Source organism: Periophthalmus magnuspinnatus, chromosome 7, assembly GCF_009829125.3.
Source record: "Periophthalmus magnuspinnatus isolate fPerMag1 chromosome 7, fPerMag1.2.pri, whole genome shotgun sequence".
NCBI classification, from domain to species: domain Eukaryota; kingdom Metazoa; phylum Chordata; class Actinopteri; order Gobiiformes; family Gobiidae; genus Periophthalmus; species Periophthalmus magnuspinnatus.
In genome coordinates, this window is record NC_047132.1 from 9146145 (window position 1) to 9173281 (window position 27137).

The 27137-nt window shown below is 39.3% G+C and overlaps 1 protein-coding gene across 1 annotated transcript in view; it reads left to right on the top strand.

The window, feature by feature from the left end:
• The window catches only part of acap3a (ArfGAP with coiled-coil, ankyrin repeat and PH domains 3a), a 101744-nt gene that overhangs the window by 37674 nt on the left and 36933 nt on the right, over positions 1 to 27137 (top strand). Inside the window, exons 2-4 of the mRNA XM_055223117.1 lie at positions 6463 to 6520; positions 12584 to 12703; positions 13601 to 13654. Coding sequence (XP_055079092.1) covers positions 6463 to 6520; positions 12584 to 12703; positions 13601 to 13654 — 232 coding nt within the window. The remainder of the gene's footprint in view (positions 1 to 6462; positions 6521 to 12583; positions 12704 to 13600; positions 13655 to 27137) is intronic.

Below are 27137 nucleotides of genomic sequence, written 5' to 3' on the forward strand. Positions count from 1 at the left end.
AGGATGCAGCGCTGACTTTACCAACCTCAACTTCCCTCTCTCTTCTCCTACGTCATAAACCCCCAACAGACATTTATTGCTTTGTTTTATTACTAAAATTTCGAGTTTAAAATAATTAAGTAGTAATCTTTGTAAATTATCTTTATACTTTTTGATTGCGCACATGTTTATAGGTCTAAACTTGCCTCCTTAACAGCTGCATATCACTATTGCAACATTATATTTAACACTGTGTAGTAATCAGTAATACAGATTGATTACAAAGCCATTCATGTACTCTGTATTCATTCGATAGCAGGATTTCCACAGTTGCCCTTGTGTGCACACTGGCTCACTGACAGAGCCGCCTACTCCTGGATCTCCCTCTCCCCAGGGCCTCCTGCAGCCGGTGTGTCCCAGCTGCCTCACTCTTGGCTCGGGGAACTGTAACGCGTTTTCGGGTCAGTACCTGGACCTCCAGTTGGCTGCTGCCTCATTCACCACCTGTCTGCTCCCTGATCGCTCCACCATTTAGGTCAAAATTCAGGATTAGAACACTACTGCCAGGCACTATAGCAGTGTCATTACAAACTGGTGTACTTTGAAAATGTATTTAGTAGTTGCAGGGTCATGGGAAAATTACTTAGATTATTACATTACATTTAATCTAAATGTTTGTTTTTGTATTTTTAGCTTTAGACTTTGAGCTTTAAACTTTAAAAGCCCAACTGATGCATGTAGCCCTATCTGTGAGTTTCAGAGTCATGAAAAATTACAACTGTTGCCATAGTAATAAACAATCTAAAACTATATATTGTATTTTTGAATGAGTAAAAATGAAGTTTGAAGATTTTATCCCAAAGTGCTTTACACCAAGGAACCCATTCACACACATTCATATACCAGTGCACACAAACACTTGGGGCGAGGTGGGTTAGGTGTCTTGCCCAAGGACACAGCAACATCATTCATTTGTGGGAGCGGGAATTGCACCGCCAGCCCTCGGCTCTACCAGCGATGTTTATGCCGAGAACGTGATTCGAACCGTCAATCTGAAACCCACAGATTAAAGTTCATGTGCTGTATACTGTATGCACGTAAAATATGTAAAATCTTTTATTAGAAGGCCAATTTAAATGCCAAAATGATTAGAAATAGTTTTGTAAAGACGTATTAACTTTAAAAACAAGGAGGAGCTTCATCAGATACCACATGATGACACATATCAGTGTAGAAAGATGTGCTAAATTTACAGGACGACTCAAAACACAACTGAAACATAACACAACTGCAGCTAGATACGCCTATATTTTGATGAAGACACAATGACATTCTTAAATTATATAAAGCCAATTAACATATTTTAAATGCACTGTCAGCACAACATTTAAACGGCAGCATTCTTTCTCAGCACGATCCTCTGTTATGTTTTCACAGCTTCCATAACAACAGCTCCTCGTCAGATGAACTACTCCAGATTCTGTTCAGACATGTTTCGATCTCATGATGTTTCTGCCGCATTTGAGGAACAGTCGGGCTCTGTATCTGTTTAAATACATCTGTAACGCGGTATAAGCGACCACATAAACCACAAACAGCTGGTCAAAGTGCATTCTTTGTTAATCCTGTTGTAGACTGCGATCCAGAATACTTCTCTCTGTCTGTGGATTTCAGCATGTTGAAGAATTGGAACTGTTACCGTAGCGATGAACAGTTTCAAACAAAATATGACATTTTTTGAATCGGGAAAAAGTCCTCAAAATGTCACCCATAATAAGAAACTGAAGCACATGAATATATATAGTATGCAGATCTCTTATTCTGGTCACCACTTCATTATTTGCGTCTCAGGCCGAGCTCAGACAGAGCCGTTCAGTCAGATTTGTTTGTTTCAGTGACACGTGAAACGAAGGAGCTCATTGGTCGACTTTCACTTTGAACAAAATCAAACTTCTCTCAACTCAGACAAGTCAAACAGTTTTGTGCTTCACTCATTGATACTGCAGATGTTTTTTAATCTGCTATATTTTACGTTTCCTCTTCATTTTAAGCAGCCATATTTCTTTTGATACGGATGAACCATGCGTGGTCCTTATTGGGTAATCCACCTGTCAATCATGCCCATCTGAACTTGAGGAGAGAAATGTATCATCATTCTGAAACCCATGATCTTGACTGTCGTTGTAAAGTATTGGAGAAGCGTGGATTCTTGGCCAGTCAGGCAAGTGATACTGTGATCTGTAAGTGGAATAAACCCCCAAGCTGCTATATACGCTACAAGAAACACGTTTTAGTAGATTTGAATGTGGGAATTTTCCTTGATTTTTGTAAATGACCAAAGACTAAACAAAACATTAAATGTAAAATCCAAACTCTGGGTAAGCTTAGAGTGACGCAGGTCTCTGTTGGCCTCCTCCTCGTCCCTGATGGGCTGTGATCACAGTGGTCCAAGTCTGCTCACGTCACTGTGGCTTTATATTACTCATTCTACCAGACAAGTGCCCCGTTTGTTTAGAGTGATCAGGATGTGCCAAAGAACAAGCAAGGCAGGTTTGTAATGTTCTTTTTATATTAGGCCGTTAACAGTTGAGAGAGCAGAGTAAAGATCCAGCTTTCCACGTCAAAGCCAATCCATACAAGCAAGAACATTTACACCGACTTGCGTAGTAGTATAGTTACTGCATCCCTGTTACCTGGCAACCCAAAACCACACGCTGCAAAACTTGAGAAAGACGCGTGGGTCTGGATCTGGACAATTTTTGATTAGCGTGACTGGCAGGTGTAGTGACCAGTCATAGAAACACATGGTCTTGGGGAAAAAAATAATAATGCAGATGACGAGAAACGGGACAGATTTTTGCAGAATTATTGCCTGAGATCCAGAATACACACTCACACTTTGCAAAGATGTGAGTCTGGTGTCCCCGTTTTCAAATGGAAGTGATTGACAGGTGGATTAGCCAATCGGGGACAGGCATAGTCTGCCCATATCGGAAATAATAAAGGGAAAAAATATCACAGGGAGCTGAAAAACGTTGCGGAATTCTGCTAAATCAATGAGCGAAGCACTAAACTGTTAATCTGAGGTGAGATAAGTCTGATTGTATTTGTAAATAATAAATGACCAATCACGTTTGACCGGGCTTGAAATGCAACAGAGGATGTGGGGGCCAGACTGATATCAATCGGTATAAAAAAAAAAATACAGAGAGATTATTCAGGATTTGCAAATCAACCAGAATCAACAAGCAAAGCATTAAACTCTTATGCATCTGCAGTAAATTATATATTGTTGTTGTTTTGAAGTTTGTTTCCATAAAGTAAGGAATGGCTGGTCATAGTTGTGCAGTTTAAGAACTATATTCAAATTTCCGTTTTGTATTTATTCATTTTACAAGCACTTGTTTAATACCATTCTCCTTTGTATTAATAATTTCTCAGTATCTTCACCTGGCCTATACGATGATCCTAGATGAGACAAGCCTCCAGAAAAGCCAGACTTCTCTATGCCTGAGTTTATCACATTAAAGGTCAGATTCATAATGACATCATGAGTGAAAACAACTCTGCTCTGGGCCAGATGGTCTGTGTTTTGGGAACTGATCCATGGACCACCACACCCACACAGCACATGGGGATAGCGTGGTTTATATTAGGTAGGTAATGCAGGCTTCTAATGGTGTTAAGAGAACAGGTGGGATGTAACCTCATACCACCACTTAAGAAATATACTTAGAGGTCCCGTATTACACGTTTTCGTAACGATTGGACACTATTTGCTGTTGCATTTTACATTGCTTAAATTAAAATAATGCAGTGTAGACAGATTTTGCTGCACTTGCATTTAACTAACTTTGAATACATGGATTTGAGCAACAGTGAGGAAGTGCGTATGTTGAAAAGGTAGTGGTAGTGGTATTAGTAGTGGTAGCATGGTGGTAGTAGTCGTAGTAGTGCCATCAAACTGAACTCTGCACTGAACTACATCCTGAAAATTTGAAACTGGTCTCATTTTCATTAAAATTTGATTAACTGCACAGCCCTAATTTCAACACTTGACGAGTTACAAAAGTACAGATTTTCTATGTTTCTTCCTACACACTTTGTACATGATTTGCCTTGGTTCCATATTAAGAGCAGTTGGCAGCGTGTGGGGGTGGGCGTGATCCGTACACGTGCCATCCTCTCTCTCCCCTCTCCATCGCGGTCGAGCTAATCCTCCACAGGCAAAAATGGAAAAGACCAGATACATATTTTATAACCGCGAGCTCTGCCAGCCTCGTGTGCCATAAACGGCTCTCATCACAGAGGTAGAATGAGTGGTATAGTTTCCTTTACTGATATCAAACTGAAAACGTGCCAGAAGTGTGGATTAAGGCTTAAAATGTGGAGGAGATGGGGGATTATATACAAGATACAGCGAAACCATGAGGCTCCCTTATATACATATATATACAGAGAGTGAAGCCATGTTTAAGAATTGTACTAAATAGTGATATAATGTAGAAATGACTTGGACACAGTGGATCACCCATTAAAATATAACTAAATATAATAAAATTCAAACAGTATCTCAGCTGGTTGAGTGTTTGTCCATTGATCTGAAGGTTGGTGGTTCGAATCCCGCTCTCAACATAAACATCGTTGGTAGAGCGGGAAGATCCACAGACCCACAGGGTAGCAGAGCAATTACAGCTCCCGTAGGAGAATATGGCTGTGTCCTTGGGCAAGACACTTAACCCTTCTCGATCCCAGTGTCTGTGTACACTGGTGTATGAATGTGTGTGTGAATGGGTGAGTGGTTCCTTGATGTAAAGTGCTTTGAGTGCCTTGAAGGTAGAGAAGAGCTATATAAAAACATGACCATTTCCCATTTACATATAAAATGAATCTAGGCTATGCACATGCGGTGTTGGGGCAAAGAAAAACAATGCAAAGGTGAAAATGGTGATTTGACCTGTCAGGGTTATGTATTACATAAGGGTGAGTTTGTGGAATCCCACAGTTGTCCAGGTATGAAGAGCAGCAAAATGTCTTCACTTTTTGTGCAATTTTTCTTTTACTATAAGCGTGAGTTGTTGTAAAGTTGCATGGAGTGTGGTATGAATATACTCCTGTATTCTTCACTCAACAATGAGTAAAAGCATGGAAGACACTCCAAAAATATGATCATTATCTGACCACTGTAGTTATCAGTTATAGAGACTTCTGAATATCACTGTTATTATAAAAATGTTGTGACGTATATCATCAGTTGTTTTGGTTATATATTTCTAATGTGCATTAGTAGTAGTAGTAGTAGCAGTAGCAGTAGCAGTAGCAGTTGCAGTAGTAGTAGATTTGCAGAATATAAAGATGTGGCCCTTTCAACAATGTTACTTAAAGTTCCCCCTTTATCTGACTGACTGTCAGTGGTAAAATGGCCTTCAAATTTGTTGTAGCATTGAGTCAACACTTAAAACCCCAATTATCGGTTAAATTCCCAACCTCTAACCTTGAGAAATCTCATTATAGTTGCATGTTTAGCTATTTAACCTCCTGACATCATTTGGGGAGGGGTCCTTTTAGAGTGATGTCGTCTCGCTCTGCCTCTGGGCCTAATGCTCCGCTCCAGATGCTTTTGGGTGTGGAGGGACTGCTCTTATACTGCAAACAGATGACAACCCCCTCTCACCCGTCCTCACCCACTCACCCACTCACCCTCCTCCTACCATTGCCTGACCAGCCGCTCGTCCATATTCTGTTTGAATGCATAAACGTCGGGAATCGAAGAATAAATCCTGCCAGAGTGGGGCAGCAGTGGCAAAACTGTTGTCGTGTCCTTAGGCAAGACACTTTTCCCACATTCCCTAGTATGGCAGCTGTGGCCATAATAGTAGCTTACCATCATCAAGTTTGAAGTGAATAAATAATGCAAAGTAAAGTGCTTTGAGTGTCTTGAAAGGTGTTATATAAATCCAATGCAATAGAAAATTCTCATATACTTCTCACCAAAATATACAACTAGTTTTTCTTGAGATGAGAATTTCACTTGTTGATTCTGCACACATTTTTTCCCTTTGTTTTGACACAAGCAGACCGTGCGTTTCTCTGATAGGTTAATCCGCCTGTCTGTCAGTTGTCGACACAGGATACAGCTCTAGACCCACACGTCTATATAAAGTATTGTCAAAGCTTGTGGTTTTTTTGTTTGACCTCTCAGCTCCTCCCCCTCCTGACCCCGTCACCACAGAGGAGCCCTGGTCTGTCAAACCGTTTGATAGACGTGAACCGCTCCCAGGATAGTCCCTCTTTCACTTTTGCTCTCTCTAAAAAAAATACATTGAAAATACGCAGCTACTAAAAGATGTCTTGGTTTGGCTGTGCGATGTTGCGTATGATTTATATAATGTGATTTATATAGTGTGCTGCTGCTTCTGGTGCCTGCTGAGGATAAAAACATCACTGTCAAATGCATTAAAGGTCTTGTCTGTTTCTTCTCAGGGCCAATATCGATGAAGTGGAGACGGAGGTGGTGGAGATCGAGGCCAAGCTCGATAAGGTAATTCAACTAATACTCAAAATCAATGTACTGAAATGTTCTGTACAAATGCTTTTTGCTCCATTAGTGAATTTCAAAATGTCTTCTTGTAACATAGATTAGCATGTTCTTAAAGCCAACATCTGCCAACATTGTTTTTACATAAGAAAATATGATCCCAATACAGAAAAAAATGTAAAAATTGATAATCAAGGACAAAATAAAAGTTAAATATTTATATAATTACACAATAAGTAAAAAAAATGCTCGTATTGGTGTTTTTCTGATTCTAGACAGTGATAATGTCTCAATGGGGGAATAAGCCTGATTTCCCTATAGAATACATCGGAATTGAAAATATATAAGCATAATAACAAATGTTGAAGCTGTTCATTTTTCTATTAATGACTGGACCCTCGAACTGTCTATATCATAACAAAAATGAGCATTTTAACACTGCTACCCCATTTGTATTAAATATTATTGGCCTATGAATGGTGTAATTTCATTTAAACCCCAGCAATAGAACAAAAGACGTTCTCCTCCAAACTCCAAACTGAAGTAAACAAATCCGTATTAACTTGGTTCAATGAGTAGGGAAATTCTCAGATTGTGGTTGGCTGTGTTTACATATCCATCTGTGTCTGCCACCTGTGAACTTTTGACTCTTAAAGGCCCTGCACCTGAACTGTGAGCGGGGAAGAAGGATCATTTTGAACTGTTTGCTCTTCCCAGTTTACTGTTTCTCTCAATCTAATGTTGCACCATAAAAAGTATAAGTCAAAGTACAACATTGGAAAAAATCGACATAAGTATAAGTATTTAAGTACTCATTTGAAAATGTACTTAAAGAGTAAAGTATTTTGCGCTGATTTTAAGGTTTTGTAGGGCTTCAAGTGTATTGATTTTGATAAAGGTTTGTGCTGAATTTTGTTCAACAGAAACAATAGAATCAACAGTTTTATTCTAGCTGGTTTTATTTGTCTGTATTAAATTATTAATGTGTTAAAAATAAACCCCTCAACCTTAGGTCTCAAACAAGAGTGAAAAATACTTATACTTTTTAGTCCAGTTTAAAAATGTGAAATAGAGAGTACAGATACTGCTCTCAAATGTAGTGAAGTAAAAGTAAAAAGTAACCACTTTAAAATCTACTTTAGTAAAATATAGATACCTAAAATTTGTGTTTGAGTAGAGTACTTTTTCTTCTTTTACTTAGTTACTTTCCACCACTGAGTTACAGTTTTGTTTTTATTTGGCTGATTTTTGTCACTGTAAACAGCCACAAAAAGAGCTGCTTAAAAAGGGTTTAAACTGATAATTCTGCAATTTTGTGCGTAATTTTACACTTTATCTTACCACATTTAAAGGCATGTTTTAGCGCCATTCTTTTAATCATATCATCTCAATACAAGCGGTCAAACTTTAAACTTAAATATCTCAGAAGTGCACAGGAAGCAGATGGGACCTTTCAATTCCAAGTGGACAAATGGTAAAGGCTTTTTTCTTCAGATGTGAGGTATCAAACATCTAAATCTAAGCAGAAAGCATTAAACTTAACAGAGGTCCATTGTAATGATTGAACCTACACACAATGCGGTTTTATTATCTCTCACCAATCACTCTGAAAGGAACTCAAGGCGTTTTATATTGTGTGAGGTCAACTATTGTAGACCCAAATCCAACTAATCCCTCTGGACTTGAGTTGGCCGCTGAGGGTTGGAAAAACAGAGAAGGACCAGTTTATGAGAGAGCCATCTGCCACTCTGTACAGTATGGGGGAGCAGAGAGGCGCAGGGTTTCACATAGGTTTTGTGAAGATTATAGTGGAAGAAATTATTTATTATTATTTTAATGATTTAATCTTATTCAATTTATGGGGTATAGACATGACTTAATGCCTAAATTTCATCTTTAACCAGACAATTTTGACCAGAGTCGTCTCTTTTTAAGTTTATGATAATACAATGAGGACCCATGCTTAGTTTTGTTATGCCAATATATAGTCCAGGTTGTTTTTAGACTTTGGGGAGCAATTTTAGACAAAGAGGGGCACCATAGTCTCCTGTGCTAATGGGAAACACTGGGGACGTTTACTATTTACTGCTATTACATGGGTGAGTAAATTGTCTCTGTTAGGACAATAAACTGTATAAAGAAGTGGACTAAGTGAGTGTGACGTCACCTGTAGCATTCGGCTCGAGTCAAATGAAGTTCATTGAGGCTGGAGCAGTTATAGCGGCCAATTTGGAGTTGAGTTCTATATTTGGAATTACGACCGCGAGTATCATAGCAACCAAAGAGCCAATCCAGAGTGAGGCTGTTGAAGGTATCGCCCTTTCCCATCCAGAGGAGACACTTAGAAACCCTATCAATCAAACCTGTTGCTAACGCTAGGGGGCGTGACCTCAGAGAATGAAGACGCCTGGTTTGTCTGTTATTAATGTTCATATCTTGATTTACGGACACAGTAGTGAAATAAAAATACCAGGATCATGTAGAGCAGGTTAATATGAACATTTTGAAACCAAAATGGCGAGCCTGACAGCAGCAGTTTTCGAGAGAGGGGACACACTTTTTCAATAGAAAGTTAACTGGGGCCAGAGTCGACAGAGCCGGAAACGCACCTATGGTCACTTCCTATTTGGAACACAGCGGCTAGCAGGTTAGCTATGTTTATTTACAATGCCTGGCCAAAAAAAAAAAAAAATCACCACATGGATTTAACTAAGCAGATAGGTTTTCATTGCTGCAGTTGATCAGGTCTAGGTTCAGCAACAGTCTGTGCTCAATGAATGAGGTCAGCTGACACCTGAATATACTGAATGACCAGGTTATTCCATCAATGGATTTGTTCTTCCCTGATGGCACGAGCATATTCCAAGATGACAATGCCAGGATTCATCGGGCTCAAATTGTGAAAGAGAGGATTAGGAGCATGAGAGCCGTCTGGACTCTGTGGTGGACAATCCATGTGTGAAAATGACATTAACCCCTTTGAGAATCTTTGGGATGGACTGGAGAAGCTTTGTGCAGCGGTCAGACTCTGCCGTCATCAAAGTAACATCTTGGTGAAACATTAATGCAACACTGGATGGAAATAAATCTTGTGACATTGCAAAAGCGAAATGGAAACAACGCCACAGCGAATGTGTGACATAATCAAAGCTAAAGGCGGAACAACGAAATATTAGAGTGTGTGACCTTTTTTTTTTTTTTTTTTGATGGCAACTTTTTTTTTGGCCAGGCAGTGCATTTATACAGTCTATGGTCATGACCCCTGATAAAAAGGGGACAATCAAATAAACACATGAAAGTAAAATGAGGATTAATTCCTCAAGTGAAAAAATCTCTAAGTCATAAAGATGCTCAAAGTGCTGTTTCCTCCGAGTTTGTAATGAAGGCGAATACCATAAGCTGGACTTGCCCTTTTCACTCAGCTGTTCACTTGCAGCATTACTTAGCCTCTGTAATCCACATGGCTCTTTGCACAATCCGTTAGCTTTTAGCCGTTAGCTGCTAGCCTTGACTTGTATCGGCAGACTGCTGAAGGACTAGCGTAATAATGTCGCCTCCGGAACAGTTCAGCTGAGGTTCGCTCAAACGTGACAGAGCATCGGAGAGAAAAACTACACTGTAAAAAAAAATAAAAAATTCTGGTTTAAATGATTACTGTGTACTAATTGTCATTGCAGTGATTTCGACAAGTTTAGACTTATAATAGATTTGATATATTTTAAAGTGGTTCAATATGTGTGTCTTATTTCAAAGTAATTATCTACAAATTGAGTTGGAAAACATCACATTAAATGCTTTGGAACTAAATGCACTTTCGGTTGCCTTTATAAATGAATAAGAAAATTCCAAATCATGCCTTAATTTAAACTTGCACTATGTAACTTTTCTGGTTGAAGGTCCCCTACCTGCTCGTTTCCGTGGAGATGCGATTGCTTTGCCTGGAAAATAAGAATGCACATTTTTCAAGGCATTTCTGAGCATTCGAAACACATCTATAAAGCATTTAATTGACTAAATGCTAGATAGATGTCTTTAATGGCATACAGTGGAACATCCCAGCCTAAGCAATAACATCTCCGTGAGGAAAGCAGAAAGCAGATCTTCACCAAAAGTGCTCCTTCAAAAAAAAACAAAAAAACACACAACTTGTCATTCTAACTCTTGCACTGGATGTTTATGTTTTGCAGTGTAGATAGTCGCGTTAGTTTTGAGAGTGAGGCGTTGATGAGGAGCCCAGATGTGGCCCGTAATACCCCCCCCCCCATACACACACACGCCTCCCCTCACACATACCACGTCACATGTCTGCGCTCTTACAGTGATTTACAATGTGTCAGCGGGAGGCCTGGATCAGACCAAGGCTTCTGCAGCTCCACTCAAACCCGGTCCAGTCTATGTAATGTGTTATGTAATACAATATATGTTCACGGGACATTACAACATTGAAGAATTCCCATAGTTTAAACCGAGCTGGAAGACAGAATTCCTTGGTTAGATTTGCTGTTTAACTGTGAAATTACAGATGTGTTGACCTGGTTTATGGTTTATATCTCTGTAATTACTGGATCTATCCACATGAAACAAAAACTGGGTCAAAGTTCAACGTCTTTTCTGTTGCTGCAAGATTAATATGTCAAGTTTGTAGATCCAATCAAGAACGCAAGTGTTATCTGCGGAAATTCCTTTGAAAACCAGTGAATCTCCCATAGAGTGATATCGGCCCCCGCTCCCCGGTTTAATTTAACATGCAGCGTGATAGAAAACACCAAAGAACACAACAAAAAGCAACTTTCCCAAAACATCACAATCTGTCTGATATTAAACACATTGTTGACTTTCAAAGCAAAAATGTAAATAGAAAAATGAGCCAACAGCCACAGAGCAAACCAACACGCATGAACTGTCAGCCTGAAGCACATTCTGGAAAACCGGGAGAACTGTTTTTGGGTTGATCAAACAGCTGGAATTCTTAAGCTGAGTTCAATTTGGAAAAAGGGTTGAGTCGCAGTGGTGCAATACTACAAATTAGACTGATACCGATACAAGGGGCTTTGGGGACACTGATCGCCGATATAACAGCTGGTATATTTAGTGATTTAAAAATGTACTATAAATCCTAAACTTATTATAACGCTTAGGTTCTAGGCTCTGTTAACCCTAAAGACAGAAGGTAGGTCTAATGGTATTTTGCATCTCTTTTTAATACACTAACTAACCTTTATATCAGCCAGTTGGTACATCTATGGGGCTTTAGTACAAATATACAAAAGAGGATAAAATGTTAAGATTTAGATGTTTAACTTGTAACTTATAGACATTCGACTTGTGAAATAAATGCTTCCAGCTCCATTGACTCTGGCTCCAATTCATTTTACATTGAAAAATTGTCACCATTCTCTTTATAACTGCTGCTGTAAGTTTTGTAATTTTGGTCTAAAAATGTGTGCTCTACGTGATTCTGGTGTTTTTATTTAGCTATTTTGTCCTTGATTCAAAATATGAACATTAATAACAGACAAATCAGGCGCCTTCTTTCCCGGAGGTTGGTCCTGCTAGTGTTAGCAACAGGTTTGGTTGACAGCGTTGCTAAGCTCCCACTCAGTCCTAAACCAGCAGTGTGGCATGAAGGGGCTTTACCTTCAACAGCTTCACTCCGGATTGGCTCTTTGTTTGCTATGATACACACTGTCGATATCCAAATGTGAAACTCTACTCCAAATTTGCTATAACCGCTAGAATTGATGAGCTTCGTTTGACTGGAGCTGAACGCCATGGCTGATGTCACACTCTCTTAGTCTACTTTTTATACAGTCTATTATAATAACCAGCTACTATGAAACCCTTAAAATGTTATGTTTTCCAACGCAGTGCAAACGAATTGGAAAAAGGAATAAAGTCAGTTCAAAACACATTTGGACATAAGAAAGAATGAACCAAAAGATAAACAGTGAATAACATGAAAACGTTTTGCACTTGTACGTTATAGAAAAACCCTATTGATATCCCAGACACTCATATATTCCATCTTGCTGTACTTAAAACCCTCCTTTTTGTGTGTTTGTGCAGCTGGTGAAACTGTGCAGTGGGATGATCGAGGCGGGGAAGGCCTACGTCAGCGCCAACAAACTCTTCGTGTCCGGCATCAGAGACCTGTCCCAGCAGTGCCACAAGGAGCCCATGATCTCGGTCAGGAATACACACTCTGCATTAGAGATATGATCAGGCCAATATTTGCACAGAATTTGTTTGGCCTAACCACATGATTAAAGGACATACTTTAAAGGTCCCATATTACACAAAATTTTCTCGTGTGAGCTTTAGATCGGGTATATTTTTAATGAAGTAACAGCATATTAACATGAAGTTGTGTTTTTGTTTAATTCACACATGAGTAATACCGAGACTTCCTGTATTACCACACGACATCAGAAGGTGGAATAGAATCTTTTCTGTCTGAGAGAAGAACTTAGATTTGCAGGGTTTGTGTGTTGAACATGTGTGAATGAAACAAAACACAACTCCAGGTCTGTTTTGGAATGAGGAAATAACATATAATAATAACATACCATGTCTTTAAAGGGCCTATCTTACATTTACAAAGTTTACATTGGGATTAAATACAAATTTGTTTTAGCTCCAAGAAAATAGTTGTACTTGAGTCAGATTTTAAGTTACTCTACCTGTTCCCCTCTGCGCATAAAAATTGCTTTACACAGCAGCTAAATGTGATCAGTGCTGGATTAGTCAGTGCATTGGCCAGGCCTGGAAAATCGGTCTGGCGACTGCAGCGTCTGGAATAGTTTCATTACTTTCTATAAAAAGATAGTTTTGGCTTCATTCTGTGACTAATTCAGGGCATTTTAGCTGCGCATGTGTTTCCATTGTTTAAAACAGAGAAGCCGTTTTCCAATTCCCCCAATTATCCTCCCATTTCTCTCACACACTGCAACAATATCGCCTTTGAGAATTCCCAAGTCAGATCTGTGCATGCGTTATTGTTTTAAGTTGAAAGAAAACAAACATAAGGCCGTTATCCCGTGAAGCAAGTCTCAGAGCTCCAACTATTGTGGTTTGTTTTTGCAGGAGTGTCTGGAAAAGTGCGGGGAGAGCCTCCAAGAAATCATCAACTACCACATGGTAAGAAGAAGTGTCCTCATTTGCTCCATATAAGCCATAATGATATCATCCCTTCATATAACTCTGACGTTTACAAGCGTGGAGATCTCATTTGTGTCCGTTTTATTTCCCCTTAGTAGAGTAGCACAGGGTCAGGCTTCAATGTGTCCGATGTGCATAGTGTCGATGGGTTATTCATGTGTCATAAGGTTTTTGTACTTTGGTTTTTATGGTGTACTTATTTATAAGGGTTCTGTAAAGGTTAGACTGCCCCCAAGTGAATGTATAGAGCCACTAGTGTAGGCCTGACACAATCACAAATTCTGAAGTTTGATATACCGCTCATGATTTGCAATAAAAAAACGGCAGAATGAAACACTTTAGTACATAGTTAGGGTCTGTAATGAGTCATAGAAAAATCTTATCTAAATCTTATCAACAAGCCAAAAAATAACCAAAAATGTCCCAGTTGTGCAAAGAATATGCACACACGATAAATACTGACCCCCCAAAAATTTTGTGCCTACTTTCATATATGGAATGATAAGTCGGTATAGTCGTGATTATGACTAGTGTCACAATACTAAAATTTCAAACTTCTGATACTTTATTTATGACCAAGAGGAGATTTAACCATTTAAGGACTGAGTACACTATAGACCACTATAGCTCGCCTAGACTTTTATTATTTTTTTAGCCATAAAAATCATGTTAAAGGAAGTATCAGAATGTACTGCATTTTTTCACACAACTACCTCTATTTTACATATCCATCCGTATTTTTCTTTGACGCATTGAATAAGTGACTGGGAAAATCTCTGCGGCACCCGCACTCTGATTGATCACCTTCGAGGGACAACGAAGGCACATTACCGTAATGACAGTAAAATATTTAAAGAGCCCCATGTCTCTGCTTTGAGGTTATAAGGTTAAACCACAAAAACTATTCTAAATGTGCAATATTATTAAAAAAAAACATGAGTTGCAATACATAAACGGCACAATGAAACACTTCAGTCGTTATTTTGCATCTGTAATGAGTCAGAAAAGTTATTAATTCAACCTTTTATGGCTTAAATCTTATCATCTAACCAAAACACAACCAAAAATTTCCCAGTACTGCAAAGAAAATGTACACATGATAAATACTGACCCCAAAAATATATTGTTCCAACTTTCTTATACCGAACAATAAGATATAGTGATTACCGTGACTGGCCTAAACCAGTGGCCATTTTCCATTTTACTCATCTCTGTCTGTATGTGCTGTAGTCATTACTCCTCCCTCCTAGTCTATAGTCCCCTGACCTTTGATCCCTTTCTCACCCCCTCCTCATCCCGCCTTTGCCCTTTGAAGTCCGTCAGATGAACCCTGTGCGTGCCTGCTGTAAATCCACTCTTGTCCATGTGCGTGGCTTTACATTCCAGCCTAAAACAAAACACATCATCATTACCAGTCCCTGTCTATAGGTTTAATGAAGCAGGTTGTTTAACACGGATTAGCGTTAGCGCCTGTACGTTAGCAGCTGCGGTAACCTTGATGTGTCAAAGCTGAATGACTGCAGGGTTACCGCGGGTTGCTTATGTGCAGTATGTGCGTGACCATCAATAATTATGGCCCACTGCTGCTGTCGATGAAATGCATTAGAGTGAAATGAATGTGGAGGTGTACGGGTCACTCAGGGTACAACTGTTTACAAGCCAACGCCTGTAAAATATTTTATGCACTACAGAGAAAAAATAGAAATTCCTTTACATTTACCTCATTCTTTACTCCGGCAAACCAACATTTCAATACAGTAAAAACAGTACCATTCTATCTATAATTGTCCCATGTACCAGCTCCTCTTGCCACAGCTGCCCTGTCTATCTGCACTATTGTCCCTTCTGAGACCCACCAATCACTTACCACATTCATACTAGGCGATGTGGGTGAAGTGTCTTGCCTAAGGACACAATGGCAGTATGCATTACATCCACCGTGGTATTCCCAACGTTCTCCCATCTAAGTATTTACCAGGTCCAGCCCTGTTTAGCTTCCGAGATGTTTATGCTATGAAATATGGGACAGTTCATATTAATTTACATTGAATTGTCCCACATGTGAATATACAGACGGGCCATGCATATCCCTGATTGGCTAATCCACCTGTCAATCACACCCATCTGAACTCGGGGTGACCAGACTCACTTCTTCATAAACTATTGAAGAAGTGTGTATTCTGGATCCCGGGCAAAATGAGATCAAGAACTGACCACACATATAATGGAATATTTCTTGTATAATGGAAAAAGAAACATATCGGTTAATATTACAAAGTCTAAAGCGTCATTATCCACTGACGACTCTTTTTCTGTCGCATTAAAACGCCTCCTGCTGTTGGCATGAATAAGAGATGTTGACATTTCTATTTGCTGCTGCCCCCAGTGTCACTATGCGTAACTGCAGCTGCCTCAAAGCCTGTGGGTAGAATACTAAATGTAACACTGTATAAATGGGACCACTCTAAGCCAGATGCCCTGACCCACTGCTCCATCACATCCAGGAAACCACGTGTCATATATAAAAATAGGCTCAACTCTCTGGTCTGATTAATATTGAGCAGTTGCATAGTGGACGTATAGAGCAAGGTTTATCTCATCGTACTTAAAGGTTGTGTATGCATTATTCAGGCAGTTTAAAGTTTAACACCTTGGCTTTGCTATTTGTATATCTTATATATATTATCCAGGTCGAATTTGTAAATATCCAAAACACCGCTGTTAGAACGAAGCGTAGAGAATAAGACTGACAATGAGGGAGGGATCATCACCTTTTTCAAAACTCAGCACAACACTGAACCTTCAAAATCCCAGTTTTGATCTGAACTGGACTGTGACAGCACGGTTATCACTAGATATTAGGGATGTACCGATCTGATACCGATGTCGAATGTCAGCGTCAGTTAGAGATGGAAAGATTTTAGATTTTTTTTTTGGTTGATTTTCTGCCTAAAACAAACACACACAGCCTTTTATTAACACTTAAATGTGAAGAGACAACTGCAGTAAATGGAATACACAGCTCTCTTAAAGGTCTGTGGCAAGAAATGGCTTCAGGGGAGTTTGTAGTAAATTTAAATGACATAATTTAAGGAAAAGAATCAAAATCGGCCCTACATATTGGTCCAAAAATACCGACAGAGCTTATCGGCCATCGGTTGCTCTACATTCTAAACAATCGTATCGGCTTCGGTCATGAAAAAAACACATTGGTTGATCTCTGGCATCTATACTCAAAAATTTGCTGGATCAGATATCGACTTCCAAATATTCGTTCGTCTGATATCGTGGTTGGGCTTTTACAATGATGTGATATGACTATACTTGACTATGATGTAACTATGACTAACTTTGTGTGGGGCATAGTTGGCAACAGAAAGTCTCTTGTTACTCTAATGTTACTCTTTTTTTTTTTTTTATTACAAAGCTATCTTTTCATTGCTTCAGAGGTAAATATGAGCTTCATAACACATTTGGATTGGTTTTGTCGTATTTTATTTTTGTTTAAAGGAAATAAATACTGTTTTCAGTCTCTGTTGATATTGAGTATTGGCAGATATATAAAAGCTGTAGTATCAGAATTGGTATTGGAACTGAAAAAGCTGGATTGGTGCATCGTTACTAGATACATAACATATGAAAATGCAAAAGTAGTAGTTGAAAATGCAACCAGTTGAAAGACAAAAAGAAAAAAAAAAAGCCTAACAAGCCTCTGGTGCATTATTTTGCAAGATTGCGACTTCAAGACATTTAAACTATGAAAACCCGGACCAGTTCATTTCAAACGGTCCAAAGTTATTATTCACAGCAATGAGTTTATAAGCACTTTTCACCGCAGCAGAGTTCGCTAACACCAACTAACCTAGCTAACAGCACACTATTATTATTTCCTGGTTCGTGGCCAATCCAAACGCTTTATAAATAGACCCAGACACCACACACACATTTTGACCCTATGAGCTGCTTTTTTTCAATGTAGCTGTACTGGGGCAAGTCAATTTTTTTTTTACGGCACGAAAATTGACTGCACAAATACAGAGCAAAGGACAGTAACAGGATAATAATGCTCTTTAGACCTGGCAATGAGTTGGCCTTTGCTATAGTAAAATATTCACTCTCAGATCCATCCCTATGATTCATACAGTATACAGTGATGTTGCCAGGGCTTCTGCGATAAACAATTGACAGATAGCATCAGTTAGTTACCTTCCAGCTACTTGTATGACGTGTTGTGATTGAAAATAGAACTACCTCTCCCCGTACTGTCCCGTCCCATGGCTATAGAATGGGAAAGGAATGCAGCCACACAAAGCCACCTTGTTAAAATGAGGGAAGTGGCTAAGTCGTATCTGTCACTATAATCGTCCACATCTTGATATCAGGCTAGAGGAATGAGGGACAGGCTGCAGCACAAAAGCACCGCTGTGTCTGCAAATGCGGATAAACTCTGGCTCATGTGGGATAGTTAAGATAATGACAGATTTATAGTGGACGACCCCAAACACATAGATGAGCTGCTCACCTGTAGATATGTGATCTATGTTATAATGTTGTTTCCTCGTCACAAACGGAGCTGGAGTTGTGTTTTGTTTCATTCACACGTTTAACACAAACCCTGCATATTCAGGTGGAGTCCATCTCTCAAACAGAAAATTGTCTGTTCCACCTTGTGATGTCATGTGGTGATACAGGAAGTGCTTGTATAGCTAATATAGGACCTGTGTTCAGAATTTTCTCATTCTCCATTAAAGGTTTAATATGTAACTTGCTGTGTCCAAGGAGATGTTCTTGCTTTGATCTGGTCTTTGGAGAGGCCACCCCACTCACAGTAAAAATGCATGCCTTTGAAGAGTTTTTTCAGCAATAAAAACACCAGAATAATAGATTAGATTCATTCATATGGTACGTTTAAAGGCACACTGTGGAATATTCCAGGCAAAGCAATGGACAATGGAGCAATGTGGCTGACCTCCTATCAGAAAAGTTACATAGCGCACTTTCAACTACACAAAACACGATTGTTTTAAACCAGTCAAAATGGCCGCCAGACTCTTCTTTTGTTCCATAATATATATATAGTATCACTTTCTACCATCTCCCTTTGAAGATCAGCGATGTATTTTTACTCTGGGACAATGGCGTCTGTGTGGAGTGAACGAGAGGAGCTTCAGACAGACCCACGAGCCTCCCGCTGTGTGCTGTTTTGTTTTGCACTTTCCATATTTAACCACAGACTCTGCACTGGCACCCAAACAGGAGCGCACTAGACTGCCCCCCGCTGTGCATGCATTATTACGGGAGAGAAACATTCAAATATATGCAACTAATGGTGTAATGTACAGGGCAACATAATATCAGCTTAAAATGCAACATTTAACACCTCTGTTAATAAGGAACTTCTGCTGGAGGATCCACTTCCTACTCGTTTCCATGGAGGCATTATTGCTTCGCTTAGAATACCCACAGTATGGCATTAAACCTACATCTATCTTGCATTTACTAAATTACACGTCTTTTTACAGGTCCATGGAGATAAATATGTTTAATGCCATACTGTGGGACATTCCATACCAAACAGTAATATCCAACAGCCAAGCAGATAGTGGACCTTTCACCATAAATATTGCATAAAGGAATAATCTTGCACTATTTTCTGATCTTTGTTCTAATGTTGTTTCCTCATCACAAACAGAACTGGAGTTGTGTTTTGTTTCATTCACACATGTTTAACACACAAACCCTGTGTATTTAGGCCAAGTTCTTCTCTCAAATTGTGAAGTTATTTTACAATTAGGGTGGGCAAGTGAGAAAAAAGAGATATACCAAGGTAATATCAAAGTTGTTGTGTTTAAGGTATGCAAAGTTAGAGTGTTAAGTGTGGACGATTCTCAAAATGGGTTGATGAACATTCCGCAACCATAGTGTTTATAGACATGTTTTAGCCCATTTCTGGACAGCAAAAATCTATCTATCTTATCTAGAGACTCACAATAAGTACAGTTTCTGGGTTTTGGTACACTGTACACATTTAATACATTCAAAACCCCAGAGTCTCCCCATATGATCCTTTATCTGAGCAGACTTTTTAATGCAGCGTTCAGCTCTTTGTCCCTCTCCCCTCATTTCTAATAGATGCTCCGAGAGTCAAACATATCGTCAATAATACATGTCGTGTTCATATGGCGTTTTACGCTTGAATTAAAACATGGACTCTATAGAAGTGTGGCCCTGTTTTACTCATGTTTCTGCCCAAGGCAGTAGTGAATGTTTTGGATGTTGAAAATGTCCCTGTGTCCATAGAGTCACCATGTAGTTTAGAGTTCTACAAACATGTTCGGAAGTGTATGGGATTTTTCAATTAGTTGAGGTGGTCAGTCGCAGCTCTAATCAGTGTGATTATAATGGCCACTTTGACATTTATCTTAATAAACTAATCTTCAGAAAATAGTTTGTGTAAAAATACAAAGCGATAGCGACAGAGACATCAGTCCGGTCCTCACACCTTCCATTGAACTTTGAGCCAAATTTAGACAGAACCGTCCAATCATTTGTTTATTCCAGTGACACATTTGAAATGAAGGAGCTCATTGGTCACCCAGCATTTTGAACAAAAAGAAATTTGTCATGCCTCAGATTAACAGAGTTTAGTGTGCTTTTCTATATATATTTTTACTTTCTTTTTTCCATGTAAGCAGCTGTATTTGTTTGATAAGGGTGGACCATGTGTGTCCCTGATTGGCTAATCCACCTGTCAATTATGCCCATCTGAACTCGGGGAGATTCACCATTGACTCACATCTTTTTGTAAGGTTTGGAGAAGTGTGTATCCTGAATTCTAGGCAATTTTTAATGTTATGTCTTTACACTTAAATCAACTTCAAATTATATATCAGATGGTACGTACTCTACAATTAGTCTTAGTTGATTAGTAGTTTCCCCAAATACTATTTAAAGCCAGTTTTATTTTGAAGCGATGTTACTCATACTCTTATGTACATTTTTTGACTTTACTCTTCCCACTGTGAGTAAGTCTAAAAGTGACAGAAGCTTTATGTTGACAATATTATAACATTTGTGTTTTTTGCAACGCTCCTTTGGATATGATTTGTTTTTTTCTTTGTACTTCAACTTGAGTAGTATTATTTTGAAGTACCGTTACTCTTACTTGAGTATATTTTCAGCTTGCCTACCACCTCTGACCAAAGCCTAGTGCCAGGGTGCCACAAAGCAGCTAAAGAATGCTCCGCTCTGCTCCCATCATCCCACACTAAGGAAACGTGTCAGCAGGATTTTCATTTTTACACAGCTCTCTCTCCCAAACAGAAAAACAACACGGCGGAGGCGTGCGGTGGTCTGAGCCGCAGCCGTAGGTTACGCCCCATGTTTACGGCTCTCCTGCTGGGAGTGTTCAGACCGGACATGTGACGGCCCACACACACTATACGATGGGCAAATCAGAATAAGATACTCACATATTGATTGAAACTTGTATTGAAACATTTGAACAACTGGACTAAATAGGCAGAGCTGGAAAAAGTACAGAAATTTGTACTCAAGTAAAAGTACAGTTATATGACTAGAATGTACTCAGTTATAAGTACCAAAATAAGTAAAAGTTAAAAGTATGCATGTAAAATACTACAAAAAATACCAGTTATTACTTTTTAAACATAATTTTAAAAGCATTTTAGATCAATCATAATATAAGTGTGGTCTCATTAAGGGTCGACCAACTGACTGTGAAGTACTGATACTGAAAAAAGTATATAGTTGTCCTATATACTGGACCTTTTCTAAATTTAAAATGGTATACAAAATGGATCTATATAAAAAATGTTATGAGACCAGTTCATACCATTAAAGAGAACTGTGTAACTTTTCTAGTTTAGGACACGCCACTTCCTTGTGTCCATAGAGATGTTATTACTTTGCCTAGAATGTTCCGCACTCGCTCAAAGTTTCATATTTATAAATTACTCACTTACTGAACAGCTCTGAGCTCCAGTTACAGACCGTGACACATTTCTCGAGTTTAACTTCATACTGGACAAATTACACCAACAATTTATTGAGCCACAAGAGTTTCACCATATTTAGTTTTATTTCATCAAGCACCGCAAATCCTATTTTAACTTGAACTGGAAGATGACTCATATTACTTGTTACTAAATGTGATAAACATGTGTGTTCTGCCTGTAAACGTCAAAAATCATGTTTATATTTTGCCGCTTCATTAAAGTTCCTGCACCCGATTTTTTCCCCCATGTATTTGAGCAAATTTTGTCTTGCCCGATTACAGCTATATTGCATGAGCAGCTCTTGAGGTCAAAATACGTCCGCGGTGTGCTGTCTGCCTGCATCTAATTAGAAAGAGTTTTATTTTCTGAGAATCTTGGTACTTGGTTAGCATGCTTAATTGCCATATCGACTTATCGTTCAATATATGTTAGATGGAACAGTATTTTTGGGGGGTCAGTATTTATCGTGTCCACATTTTCTTTGCACTACTGAAAGATTTCTGGTTATGTTTTGGCTATATGATAAGATTTAAGCTGTAAAAGGTTGAATTTATAACTTCCATGACTCATTACAGATGCAAACTAAGTACTAAAGCAGGGGTGTCAAACTCAATTTCACCAAGGGGCAACATCAGCAAAATGGTTGTAAAAAATATGACTCTGTAACTGCGTATTTCCTGATAAACTGACATTTTAAGACAGCCATACGTTTTAATTTACCTTGTCGCGGGCCACATAAAACGACGTGGCGGGCCGCATTTGGCCCCTGGGCCTTGAGTTTGACACATATGTACTAAAGTGTTTCATTCATCTGTTTATGCATTGCAGCTCATGATTTTTTGAAACATATGGTAGATTTAGAACAGTTTTTGTGGTTTAAATCTGCTCTTGGGTTTTTGCGTCAGTGACATTAGTTGCAGTATCTTCTATAATTACTTCAGCGATATATCAAAGTTCAAGATTTGTTACTGTGACACGCTTAGCTCAGAATATATAAGCGAAGTGAGGAATAACTTTGGACCACTGCAAACTGTTTACTAGCTCTGTCACATTTTAAGACCTTGAAAAACGTATAGAACATTTATATTGGTACCAGGCTGTGTGCGCAACAGTTTTAAACACTTGTGGAAGGGTCTATAGTCTCTAAGTCTATCCATTGATTCAGATACACTGCGCGTTGGAAACAAGCTCATTTTGTTTCTGTTTGTCTCATAATGGCGTCTCTCTATCAGCAGAGCCTGGAGCTGCATTCAGTCAGTACAAGACGTCCCTCATAGATTTCCTTTAATTGGCTGTGAAGCGTTTGAATGCACTGGCTTGTCGTTGTTGGTGGATGGTACAGACCCGATGCGGTAAACACAAGAGCGCTCTGTGTGGCTCCACTTTCACACTAAGCACATGTTTAAGTCCCATTAAGTTTATAGGGCCGTAAAATGCAGGTTCAACGCCCCATAGAAAACAAATAGGTAATTCAGCACAAGCGACCAGGAAACGGGCGAAATCCTGAACTAGGGTTGTCAAAAGTATCAAAAATTGGATCTTAATTGATACTAAAACTAGTATTGAAACTAGATACTCATTTGAGCAGGTATTGAAAGCGAAAAAGTCACATTTACGGGACAAAAATTAAGCTCTCCTGAATGATCTTGAGCTGTATCTTTCACAAGTATAAGACACACAGACTAGTTTACACCCATGGACCACTATGAACCTACTGGACACTGAGGGATTACACAGATATAAGACACATGAGAATAGAAAAGAAAGTACTACCATTTAATGTTGAAAATCACATTCTATTGACTAAAGAAAGAGTACACTGTGCCCTTTGCTCTTCTCTTGTCTTTCTCTTTCTCCCCTATCTCCCTTTCCTCCATCCTCTCTCTGTCTTTCTCGCTTCTTCCCTTTCTCATCTCCTCCTTCTCCTTTCTCTCCTCCTGTCCTGTGTCACCTCCTCCTCCTCTTTACCTCTCTTCCTCTCCTCTTCTCGCTCTTCCTTCTCTCTCTTCCTTATTCGTCTTCCCCTCCTCTTCTCTCTCGTCTTCTCTCCTTCTCTCTTCCAATTCTCCTCTCTCTCCTCCTCCTCTTGCCCTGTCCTCTCTGTCCCCCTCTCCTCTCTTCCTCTCTTCCTCTCCACTCTCCTCTTTCTCGATTTCTATTTCTCTCCTCCTTCTCCTCCCTATCTCATCTTCACCCTCTCTTTCTTTCTCTGCTTCCTCTCCTCCTCTCCTGTCATTTCCTCCTCATCTTTTCCCTCTCTCTTCCCCTCTCTCCCCTTCTCTCTTCCTTTTCTCCTCTCCTCCTCTTTTTTCTCAATCTTTCTATGTTTCTCTCCTCCTCCTCCGTTTCTCATCTCCTCCTTCTCCTCTCAAATACTACCAAAAACGTTTTAAATCTGAAAACTCAAGAAAAAAAACATAAAGGTATTTAAACAACACATTTTCTTTGCATATTTCAGTAAAAACAGCGAATCTCCCACAGTTATGTTGAACCTCACCATTATTGGTTTGGAATTATCTTCACAAACTTGTCATATTAATCTTATTTCTTACAGAGATTTCAACTGACTGAATGCAACAGTCTTATGTTGATTTCAAAAGTTTTGCATCTGGGATTAGATTTGTGGTTTATGTTTAAATAGTAAGAGTCAGTTCATTTACTAAGTGCAGGAGCATTAATATAACCTGCAGTAGTGGAATGTAACAGCGTAAAAGTAGTAAAATACTGTACTCAAGTAAAAAAACCCAAAACAAAACAATGGGTATCTGTACTTTACTTGTGTAGATTTTGAAGCAGGTATCTGTACTTTCTACTCCACTACATTTTGAACAGGAGGGTTTATTTTTTATTCAAGTCAGAGTTTGAGGAAACAAAAATATATAAATAAAAAGGAGAGAATAAAAAGTTTGATTCAGTTGTCTCTGTTGAACAAAATTCAGCACAAATCTGTATCAAAATCAATACATTTGAAGCTTTATTAAATCTTAAACTCTGCACGAAATACTTGTACTTTACTCTTTAAGTACATTTTCAAACAGGTAGTTTAATATTTTGACTTAAGCAGATATTTTTCATGTGATACTTTTAATTTTACTTGAGTATTTTGTAGGTCCGGTATCTGTACTTTTACTTAAGTAACAAAAAGTAGTTCTTATTCCAACACTTCTTCCAACAAATTATGATTTTGATTTTAAACTCATCTGAGAGCATCAACATTTGGCACAAAACTGAAATACTGAATGTTCAACCAATACAAGAACCCCATGGACTTCATAACATTTGACATATTATTACATATTATTCAAATTGTGAGTATTTGACAAATTCTTCACACTATTCTCAAACAAACAGATGTTTAAATAAAGTCATTTATTTTTGTGTCTTGATTTTCAGAGACCTGTGACGTATCTAACTCCACTTTTAGCTTTGACATTTACGCTTGGGCTACCATTACGTTTAGAGACTCTGTGGTGTCATTTTGTAGGAAACCCAAAATTCTCCACACCTCTTTTTCTCCCCTCCTCCTTCTCTTCCTCGTTCCTATTTTTTATCACTACTTTCTCTCTCTCTCTCACTTATCTCTCTTCTCATCCCTTCTCACTCCTCTCCATCCCCCTTTTATCTCTCTTCCTTTCTTCCTTCCTATTTCTCTCTCCCTTTCTCTCTCTTTCCCATTCCCACGCTATCTGGCTGTCTAGTCTGTCTTCTCTTCTCCTGATTCTCTCTGCTGCCTCTCCTCCCTTTCTCACCCCTCTTCTCCCTCCTTCTCCCCATCTCCATTCCCTTCTGTGTTCCCATCCTCTTCTCCTCCTCTCCCCGCTCTCTCTCCTTCCCCCTCTTCCCGCCCGTCTTTGCTCTTCTCTCTTCTTTCTCTCCCTCCTCTATCTCCCTTTCCTCCATCCTCTCTCCATCCTCTCTCTCTTTCCCGCTTTCTATCTTTCTCTCCTCCTCCCTTTCTTATCTCCTCATTTTCCTCTCTTACTTTCTCTTCTTCCTCTCCTCCTCTTCTGTGCCACCTCCTCCTCCTCTTCTCTCTCTTCCTTCTCTCTTCCTCTCCTCCTGACTCCCCCTCTCTCTTCCTATTTGTTTTCCCCTCCTATTCTCTCTCTTCCTTTCTTTCTTTCTCCTCCCTGTCTCCTCTTGCCCTGTCCTCTCGGTCCCCCTCTCCTCTCTTCCTCTCCCCTTTCTCTCCCTTTTTCTGTTTCTATTTCTCTCCTCCTTCTCCTCCTTTTCTCATCGTCTCTCCTCTTTCTTTCTCTCCTTCCTCTATCTCCCTTTCCTCCATCCTCTCTCCATTCTCTCTCTTTCTCGCTTTCTATCTTTCTCTCCTCCTCCTCCCTTTCTTATCTCCTCATTTTCCTCTCTTACTTTCTCTTCTTCCTCTCCTCCTCTTCTGTGCCACCTCCTCCTCCTCTTCTCTCTCTTCCTTCTCTCTTCCTCTCCTTCTCCTGACTCCCCCTCTCTCTTCCTATTCGTTTTACCCTCCTATTCTCTCTCTTCCTTTCTTTCTTTCTCCTCTCTGTCTCCTCTTGCCCTGTCCTCTCAGTCCCCCTCTCCTCTCTACCTCTCCCCTCTCCCCTTTCTCTCCCCTTTTCTGTTTCTATTTCTCTCCTCCTTTTCCTCCTTTCCTCATCATCTCTCCTCTTTCTTTCTCTCCTTCCTCTCTCCCGTGTCATCTCCTCCTCATCTTTGCCTCTGTTTGCCTCCTCTTCTCCCTCTCCCCCTCTCTCTTCCTCTCTCTCCTTCTCCTCTCCTCTTTCCCCTCCCCCTCGTCTCTGTCCCCCTCTTCTCTCCTGCTCTCCCTCTCCCTCTTGCTCTCTCCTCCTCCTCCTCCCTCGCTCCAGTGACCTATTTATGAGCAGCAGTGAGGAGATGTGCTGTGAAAGCTAAAGAGCGCTCAGTGTAATATCCATATGAAACCACAGTGGTAGAAACAGCAGTTGGGCCCAAATCTTTGTCGTTTCCATTTAAATAAAACCAGTACAAAAAAAGCATTTATGTCAGTCTAGAATTTAAAGTCAAAATACGATGTTTCAGTGCCATCTGTTGGTCAAAAGCGTTCACACAAAGATGCACAAACGTTTGAATATTCTTCCAGTCAGTACCATATAAACCCTGTATTCTAAGGACCACGATCTGTTTGCAGTGGATTAATGTTTGTGGTGTAAATGAAATGAAAAGTATTGTCTGGAAAAGGGGCGGATAACGCAAGATTATTACTTTCTGGTCTTTTTCATTCATTTCTTGTATGTTTAACTGATGGCTTTTTATATTTTATTAATGGAAAAAAAAGATGCAAGGGTGGGCGTTATTTAAAAAAAACAAAAACAAAAACATTTTAGTTAAGGATAAGGGACACTTAAATTTATTAATTCTCTGCGTTTGACCCATTCTTCAACCAAGTGCTGCTGGGACACCCTGTCAGGACCCATCTCCAGATCTTG